Source organism: Chiloscyllium plagiosum, chromosome 7, assembly GCF_004010195.1.
Source record: "Chiloscyllium plagiosum isolate BGI_BamShark_2017 chromosome 7, ASM401019v2, whole genome shotgun sequence".
NCBI classification, from domain to species: domain Eukaryota; kingdom Metazoa; phylum Chordata; class Chondrichthyes; order Orectolobiformes; family Hemiscylliidae; genus Chiloscyllium; species Chiloscyllium plagiosum.
Window position 1 is genome coordinate 45,938,726 of NC_057716.1, and position 9,832 is coordinate 45,948,557.

General features: G+C 40.5%; 1 protein-coding gene and 1 long non-coding RNA gene across 2 annotated transcripts in view; one reads left to right on the plus strand and one right to left on the minus strand.

Annotated features, from left to right (window-relative positions):
- The window catches only part of LOC122551541, a 16,021-nt gene extending 7,713 nt beyond the window's left edge, over positions 1–8,308 (minus strand). The window contains exons 1-2 of the long non-coding RNA XR_006312133.1: positions 8,108–8,308; positions 1,531–1,533 (exon numbers count right to left, since the gene is read on the minus strand). This is a non-coding gene — a long non-coding RNA (uncharacterized LOC122551541). The remainder of the gene's footprint in view (positions 1–1,530; positions 1,534–8,107) is intronic.
- LOC122551540 (ATP synthase F(0) complex subunit C3, mitochondrial-like) overlaps positions 1–8,570 on the plus strand; it is a 15,263-nt gene extending 6,693 nt beyond the window's left edge. The window contains exons 3-4 of the mRNA XM_043693567.1: positions 3,768–3,970; positions 8,317–8,570. Coding sequence (XP_043549502.1) covers positions 3,768–3,970; positions 8,317–8,431 — 318 coding nt within the window. The 3' untranslated portion in view covers positions 8,432–8,570. The remainder of the gene's footprint in view (positions 1–3,767; positions 3,971–8,316) is intronic.
- Positions 8,571–9,832: the final 1,262 nt, after the last annotated feature.

Below are 9,832 nucleotides of genomic sequence, written 5' to 3' on the forward strand. Positions count from 1 at the left end.
CAGTCTCTCCAACACCAATTCTTGGCAAATATAAATTCCCTTCAGTTCTGGTCCTTCAGCCACTGTTACCTCAGGGAGATTGCTTGTGTCTTCCCCAGTGAACACAGATCTGAAGTACCAATTCAATTCTTCTGCCATTTCTTTGTTCCCCGTAATATATTCCCCTGTTTCTGTCTTCAAGGGCCCAATTTTAGTCTTAACCATTTTTTTGCCTTTCACATACCTAAAAAAGCTTTTACTATCCTCCTTTATATTTTTGGCCAGTTTACCTTCGTACCTCATTTTTTTCTCTGCGTATTTCCTTCTTAGTAATCCTCTGTTGTTCTTTAAAAGCTTCCCAGTCCACCGTTTTCCCACTTATTTTTGCTATGTTATACTTTTTCTCTTTTAACTTTATATGTTCCTTGACTTCCCTCGTCAGCCACGGCCACCCATGCCTCCTCCTAGGATCTATCTTCCTTTTTGGAATGAACTGATCCTGCATCTTCTGCATTATACACAGAAATATCTGCCATTGTTCCTCCACTGTCATCCTTGCTAAGGTATTGCACCATTGAACTTTGGCCAGCTCCTCCCTCATAGCTCCATAGTTCCCTTCATTCAACAGAAATATTGTCACTTCCTATTGTACCCTCTCCCTCTCAAATTGCAGATTGAAGCTTATTGCATTATGGTCACTACTTCCCAATGGCTCCTTCACTTCAAGGTCCCTGATCAATTCTGGTTCATTGCAAAATAGCAGATCCAGAATTGCCTTCTCCCTGGTAGGCTCCAGAGAGTGAATCCATTTCGGAGGCACTCCACAAAGTCTCTTTCTTGAGGTCCAATACCATCCTGATTCTCCCAGTCTACTTGCATGTTGAAATCCCGCATAACAACTGTAGTAACATCTTTGCGACAGGCCAATTTCAGCTCCTGATTCAACTTACATCCGACATTCAGACTACTGTTTGGGGGTCTGTAGATAACTCCCAAGAGGGTCTTTTTACTCTTAGAATTTCTCAGCTCTATCCATACTGACTCTACATCCCCTGATTCTAGGTCCCCCTGCGCAAGGGACTGAATATCATCCCTTACCAACATGGCCCACCCCACCCCCTTTGCCCATCAGTCTGTCCTTACGATAGCACGTGTAGCTTGAATATTCATTTCCCAGGCCCTGTCCACTTGAAGCCACTTCTCAGTTATCCCCACAATATCGTATCTGCCAATTTCCAAAAGGGCCTCAAGCTCATCCATCTAATTTCTAATGCTTCGTGCATTCATATCTAGTATTTTTAATTTGTTACTGCCCTCACTCTTCCCATCAACTCCTATTTCACTCAACTTTACAGCATGATCCCGTTTTGAGTTTTCTGCTTCATTGAACAGTTGTCTTTCATGACTTCCCTTGTTCTAACTTTCCCTTCAATTTCCTTCTTAAACATCCAGTTTGTCCCCTCCCCCCCCCTACTTAGTTTAAACGTAGCTGTGTTGCAGTAGCAAACCTGCCTGCCAGAATGCTGGTCCCCAACCTATTAAGGTGCAAACCGTCTCTCTTGTATAATTTATGCTTACCGCAAAACATACCCCAGTGATCCAAAGAATTCCTGCACCGGTTCCCTAGCCACACGTTCAAGTCCATTTTCTCCCTGTTTCTGGCCTCACCAGCCCGAGGAACTGGAAGCAAACCGGAGGTAACCACCCTGGACGACCTGCTTTTCAGCCTTCTTCCTAGTTCTCCGAAGTCCTGCTGTAGTATGTTCCTCCGACTGCAGATGCTGGAAACCACAGTAGAGATCAGAGTGGTGCTGGAAAAGGACAACAGGTCAGGCAGCATCCGAGGAGCAGGAAAATCGACGTTTCTGGCAAAAGCCCTTAATTAGGAATGGAGTCTTGGAGCCACCAGGGTGGAGAGATAAATGGGGGTGTGGGTGGGGCTGGGGAGAAGGTAGCAAAGAGTACAATGGGTGAATGGGGGTGGGGATGAAGGTGATACGTCAGAGAGGAGGGTGGAGCGGATAGGTGGGAAGGGAGATTGGTGGAGGCTGTTGGTTGTTATTATATAAAGAATTTGGATGAGAATTTCAAAGGCATGGCTAGTAAGTTTGTGGATGACACCAAAATTGCTGAAAGAGTGGACAGTGAAGAAGGTTATGTCAGAATAAAACAGGATCTTCATCAACTTGGCTAGTGGCGTGAGAAAGGGCATATGGAGTTTTTAATTTGGATAAATATGAGGTGTTACATTTTGGTAAGACAACAAGAGCAGGATTTATTCAGTTAATGGTCGGGCCTGGGGAGTGTCTTCAAACAGAGAGACCTAGCAATTCAGGTACATAGTTTCTTGAATGTGGTGACATAGATGCACACTGGTGAAGAAGGCATTTGGCACGCTTGCCTTCATTGGTCAGAGCATTGAGTACAGGAGTTGGAATGTCATGTTATAACTGAACAAGACATTCGTTAAGGCTGCATCACTTCAGCAAGTCTCTATTTCTATTCCCCATGTATTAGCTTGAATTATTGAGCCCAGAATCCGTGAACCTACTAGAAGCACTATCCAGTTTTCAAAACTCAATTGCAGCTATCGGTTGATCACCAAATCTCTAGCGACATTCGTTTCTTTACCATTCCACACCGACTTGTTTATAGATCTCCCAAGTGCGAGCTCCTCCTTCTCATGTGAGAATCCGTTGTAAATCCTTACAATACACCTGATAGCAGACAATAAGAACAGGAGAAGCTCTTGGTCAACCACACTGCAGAAGGCAATGGCAAACCACTGTAATAGCTTTCCAAGCACTATCATTGGCCAGAGTCCATTGTTGCCAATACCCTTTTATGGTACAATTCTTAGAGAAAGACTCAGTCATACAGCACAGAAACAGGTCCTTCGGACACTTCATCTACGTCAACCAGGTTTCCTAAAGTAAATTAGTCCCATTTGGTCCATATTCCACAAAAACCTTCCTATCCAAATATCTTGTAAGTGTTATAATTGTACCCACCTCTACCATTTCCTTTGGTAGCACATTCCATATAGGCACCACCCTGTGTAAAATGTTGCTCCTTAAGTTCCTTTTAAATCTTCCCCTCTCACCTTAAACCTCTAGTTTTGCACACTCCCCTACTCTGGGAAAAAGATCTTAGCTATTCACCCTAACCATTCCCCCATGATTTTATAAACCTCTATAAGGTCACCCCTCAATCTCCTACACTGCAGGGGAAAAAAATACCCAGCCTATCCTTATAACTCAAACCCTCCAGACTTGGTAACATCCTTGCGAATCATTTTGCATCCTATCCAGTTTAATAACATCCTTCTCACAGCAGGGCGACCAGAATTGTAAGCAGTACTTCAAATGCAGCCTTAACCAACGTCTTGTTCAGTTATAACATGACATTCCAACTCCTGTACTCAATGCTCTGACCAATGAAGGCAAGCGTGCCAAATGCCTTCTTCACCAGTGTGCATCTGTGTCACCACATTCAAGAAACTATGTACCTAAATTCCTAGGTCTCTCTGTTTGAAGACACTCCCCAGGCCCGACCATTAACTGAATAAATCCTGCTCTTGCCTTGTACATACCATGAAGTGTAAGGAAGTGTATCTGTCGTGGCAGGCAAGTGGTAACATTGGGTAGGGAGATTGTTTGTTTCTTTGTTTGTTTGTTTGTTTGTATGTGTACTTTATATGTAAACTCTGATCATGCAAGAGCAACGTCAAATATGATTTCACTGACAGAAATATTATTTTATAACTGCAATTTCTGAATTAATTCCAGGAGAACACAACGTTTCTGAGAAGGACCCAGGGCAAAAATTCATTTATTCAAGATGTGCTGCGAGAGTTCCAGACAAGTGCTACAAGACAGGATATTGACACTGCTGCAAAGTTCATTGGTGCTGGAGCTGCCACTGTTGGAGTGGCTGGTTCCGGCGCTGGAATTGGAACCGTTTTTGGTAGCCTTATTATTGGTTATGCCAGGTAATCTTAATCAACAAAATGGTCAGCCTTTTCAGAAAATTTTCATATAATGGATGTTCCTGCACAGAATCCCTATAGGGTGGAAACAGGCCCTTCAGCCCAATGAGTCCTCACCGACCCTCCGAAGAGTAACCCACCCAGACCCATTCCTCTACGTTTAACCGCTGACTAACGCCCCAACCTATAACCCCCTGAACACTGGACAATTTAGGACTGCCAATTCATCTCAACTGCACATCTTTGGATTGTGGGGGGAAACCGGAGCACCCAGAGAAAACCCACACAGACACTGGGAGAATGAGAAAACTCTATGCACAGTCACTATTTTTTCAGCATAAGTCTGAAGAGTTTCTAGATCATGTAGTGAGGTTACCCAGGTCTTGAGTCCATATATCATTTAAAACAGGATAGTTATGCTACTGTTAAAAGTTATCCAAATTAGAATAAATGCACATTTATGCTCCTGCATTCCCAATATTTGTTTTTAGAAATCTGCTGGAATGGTTTTGAAATGCTGCATCCCAATTATTCATTTAAAAAAAATCTGAACAGTGCAATGCACTTCACCTTTTCCCAAAAGTATTTTAATTTAAAAAAATCTCTGCATCATATTGTCCTTCTGTTTTATTTTTGTGTATAATTGCTGCTAATTCAGCCTGGCTGTTGTGTTGCTGCCCTTCAACCAATGTTCTCCATGTCGGTTTGTTCCCCTTCTGCCTTTTTTCCATTTCTACCACTTCCACTAACTTCACTAACTATACCAGCAGCTCTTGTTCCTTAATAGTTTCACTCCACCAGCCCACCTGTTCATCCATTATGATCAAGTTAACAAATTCATCTGTTCTGTCTTTCACACCTTCAGACCACGACCGCTGTCCTCCATTTTTCTTGCATCTTTCCACCCTGTCTGGCTGTGCGTATTTGTGTCTTGTTGACTCCTCTATCAAATGTCAGAAGACCCATTTTCTCCTCTTCACACCTTCATTTACACTTTATATCTCCATCTCTCTTTTACCATTATCATCACTTCCTTTTCTTTGCTCTGGGCACCCTCACAGTCTTCTACACTTGGTTGTCCTCCCTGTCTTGGTCAACAGCATAAAAAAATCTCTTTTCCAGCCCCTTTCACTTCTTCAGAAGAATCATTTTGGATTCAATAATAATTCTCCACAGATGCTGCTAGACCTGCTGAGTTTCTATGGCACTTAAAGAGAAGTTGTTTATTATTGAAGCTATTTCCAGGGCATCCTTATCCACATTATTTAAGGCACATGCTGCATATTATATCCCAAAGTCACTCAAAGCACTGTTTCAAACAATTTTGGATGCTTCCCTGCAATAAGTTTTCTTATTCTTCTGTTCATCATCCTCTATCCTCAGCCCATGCCTTTCCTTCAAAACAACAAATTCTTCTTCAACTTTTACACATCAGATCAAAGACTTTATCTACAACTTCATCTTGATTGATTGTATTAATACTCTAGCTCTGGCAAAACATGTCTTGCTGCTTGTAAGTCAAAACCGGTGCTGTGACCTTCTACCATGTTCTATTTATGTTCTACCATGCTTCCTGCTCAGACCATAACAGTTGCTTGGCATAGATCTTCAAGAGCACCTTGGCTTATCCTGACTCCTTGTCCATATTTCACAACCATCTCCTCTAATGTGTCTCATTTTTGCTGCAAAATCTTACCTATCCAACTTCTTCAAATGCCTTTTCAGTGAAATAAAACAAAGAACTGTAGATGCTGGAGATCTGAACAAACAAAAACAAATTTCTGGAGAATCTTACCAGATGTGGCCATGTCTGTGGACAGGCAAAGAGTTCTGAGTCCATATTTCGTCTGCAATTTCTGTTTTTGTTTGTTTGCCTTTTTAGTGAATCTCATCACTATCTTCCCTTAATGCTTCCATCAGGCAACTCATCTTCAATCTCTACCTGTAATTGCCTCTACCCAAATGTCTTGGTCTATTTATTTCCCTTAGAATAGTCATGTGATCATATTACACTATTGAGGCACCTTGTTGCTAACAATATCATTTTTAATATGTTCTTTGTTTTCTCCTGCACAGCTCCTCTTTCTTTCCTTTAGCCCTGTACTCTTGTATCCTGTCCCTGAAAAATACTACCGGTAACTCCTTTACACATTGCATCAAACTCATCTATTTTGCCATAATATTGATGGCTATCCAAATTTGTTCTGTATATATCTTCAGTACCCTTGTCTCCACCAAATTTAGGGTCAGCTCAGAGGTCAGAATAATGTTTTTTCCAAGGGCTGTTGTGTTCTTTTTGCGTTTTGGGCTGTTTTTGTTTTCAGGGGCTTTTTCATACTGATTGACTATTTCATTGGATGACTTAGTCACATAGTAACATTTTTAGAACAGCAGATCAATCGGTCCCATGAGCCTACTCTGCTGATCTGTTTGTGTTCTGAATTCCACATTCTACTTACCCCTGATAACCCTAGATTCTGGTTAGGTAAGGGAATCAATCTACCTCTATCTTAAAAATACTCAATGATCCTGCCTCCACCGCTTCTGAGGCAAAATATTCCAAAGTTGCACAACCCTCTGAAAGGAAAACCAGTTCCCCTCATTTTTTGTCTTAAAAGGTGTTTCCTGATTTCAAAAATGTGCCCCGCAGTTCTGCACTGACTCACAAGAGAAAACATCCTTTCCACATCCACTTTGTCAAGATCATTTTCTATCAAGTCACTCCATGTTCTTCTAAACTCCAATGCAAACAAACCATGTCAGTCCTTAAAAGACAATCTCCTCATTCCAGATAACAAATTAGTAAATTATCTCTGCATCTCATGCGAAATATGATAAATTTTTCAAGGTCCTTTTTTTATTTGAAAGATTTCAGCACAGATACCAAAGATTGTATGTGTACATTTATATTGTAAAATGTTATAATTTAGGATGTTAATCAAATATTAAAAATTTATGACAAATCTTTTGTACTCCGTTTTCAAAATGGGATTATTGAAGACTCTGAACTGACTCAGTTGCTGTTAACTGGTTCAAGTTTAGTAGATGATGAACTAGGACAGCGGTTTTCAATTTAAAATCTTACAACTAATTGTGAATTGAATGAATTCCAAGCTTTTCTGTCAGGTAAAATATCAAATAAATATTGTTTGGCTTCACTCAGCCACATGTACACTGTATTGGGTTTCTTGTCTGCACCCCCAAACCACCACCGATTCCCAATATGCACAAAAGGTCCTCTTACCCTAATCACTGCACAGCTTTAGGATCTACTTCTTTTTGCATTCTAAAATTAATCTATGCAGTGTTGAACTCTTATCACCCTTTCCTTTTCTTAAACAACAGTTTTGCATCATCATTTGTTAATGCATTCCAAATACTTAGACATAACCAACTTGTTAATAAAATGGATCTCCTTGCCTCAACGATTCACTGACATTTCGTTGCATATTGTCAGATATTTCCAAGTAATACTAATAGAACAATCAATGATTTCAAAATGAAGGTTTGCATCTGTACTATCTCCTGGTCAATTGTTTCTTCTGCTATATTAATCAGAGCATTGATTTTAGTGACAGTGTGGTCTGAGAACAATATTTTGTCCAGCTCTTCATGAAAGATAGCAAGACCTGTACAAATTTTGCATCTTTCATGACTTTAGGATTTCCTTAGGTGCTTTACAGCCCATTGAGTACTTTGAAGGCAAGAGAACTGGCCGTGGTGTGAGAGGTAGACCCGTTAGCACTCCATTAACCTATTAACTTGCAAAATCTATAACAGGTTATATTGAACACTGAGCTGCCTGCTTGTTATAGAAAGTCCTTTGCTGTTGCTATCATCCTTAGAATGATTACAATTCTCATCACTACTACACTAATAAGATGGATGTAATTATGATTCAGGCCAATAGGTGAAAACTCAAATATTTGATTTCAACTAGTTCTAATGCCAAAACTTGCAAAGCTTCCAAAAACAAAACATTGCCTCCAAATATTACTTGAGAAAATGCTATTTAATTGAACAGTGGAGATCTTTCAATGTCTTAAAGCCAGAGACTTGCTTTTTATTTACCATTTTCATAACCTCATCACCTCAACTCAGATCCCTCTCACTATAGTTCAGGATCTTGGCCTAACTGACCGACTACCAGTTTGATGAGCAAGAGCAACCTAAGGTGATTGGTGGAATTTGGGAACATCCTCATTGACTTTGTGTGAACAGATAGCCTGCTTAGTCAATTTGTAATGCTATGACCACATGTAGGCAATAGTTTCTTTGTGATTTGAGATTTCTAGGTACAACCTTACAGTCTCGAATTTAATAATGTTTTGTTTATTTTTATTCTATAGAAATCCTTCACTGAAGCAGCAATTATTCTCATATGCCATCCTTGGATTTGCCTTGTCTGAAGCAATGGGACTCTTCTGTTTAATGGTTGCTTTCCTCATTTTGTTTGCTATGTAAAATTTGTTGATTAACAGCCTAATCACGTACAAATGTAATTAATATTTCACTGTGGCTCCCACAAGTATTTATGTTGGTGTCATGGAAATGTATATTTCCTAAGTGAGTTCTCAAACGTTCCAATAAATCCTGATACAAATATAATGTGTGATTATTTTAAGGATGCACCTTGCAATTTAAGACTAAATATAGTGGTTGATTTGGCCTTTTTATCAACTTGTCGTTGTGTAAAACAATAGACTGATTATCTAGAGTAAACTGAGGATTGTCTATACAATAACTAAATAATTAGGATGATCCAAAAAGGTAAATCATTCCAACCATTACTGACTTTTTTTAGTCATAGAAGAAATGTTTTATGATGTGCTGGAGAGTAGGATTTATAATAACTGGAGAGGGATCAATATCCTGGTGGGTAGACTTGCTGGAGTTATTTGGGAAGGTTTAAACTAGTCTGGCAGGGATGGGACCCTAAACAGTGAGATAAATGGAAAAGTTGAAGCTGGTACAGAAGTTAGAGCAAGTTAAATAGATGAGGCAAGCAAGGGCACAGCAGGGAATGAGGGAAGACTGATGAATGAAACTGTGTTTATTTCAATGTAAGAGGCCTGGTAGGTAAGCCAGATGAACTTGGCATGGATGAGAACATGTGAATGGAATATCACAGCTATTACAAAAACATGGCTGAGGGAAGGACAAGTCTGGCAGTTCTGTGTTTCAGGGTACAGAAGCTATAGGAATGATAGATGCCGAGGCAAGAGAGGAGAATGAGTGATATCTTTGACTTGGGAAAACAGCAGTACTTTAGAGAGGATATTCCTGAGGGATTGTCCAAGGAAGCTATATAGGTGGAACTGAGCTATAAGAAGAGCGTGTTCACTTTGATGGGATTGTACTATAGCTCCAGTAGGCAGCAGGAAATTGAGAAGCAAAAATGTAGGGAGGTCCGAGCTGTAAAAATAATCGGGTTGTAATAGGATTTGAACTTTCCAAACATAACACTGTGGTAGTCACAGTCTATGGGCTTGGATAGGGAGGAATTTATTGTGCGTTCAGGAAAATTTTCTCTATCAATATGTAGATGGCCCTATTAGATAAGGGTCAAGAGTTGGTGCTGGAAAAGCACAGCCAGTCAGGTAGCATGCAAGGAGTAGGAGAATCGGCATTTCGAGCATTAGCTCTTTATCAGGAATGAGGCTTGTGAGCCAAGGGCGCTGGGAGATAAATGGGGTGGGGTGGGGGAAGGTAGCTGAGAATGCAATAGATAGGTGAAGGTGATAGGTCGGTGAAGAGAGTGGAGCGGATAGGTGGAAGGAAGATGGATAGGTTGAGGGCAGTGCTGAGTTGGAAGGTTGGATCTGGGATAAGGTGGGGAGAGGATAAATGTGGAACCTGGTGAAA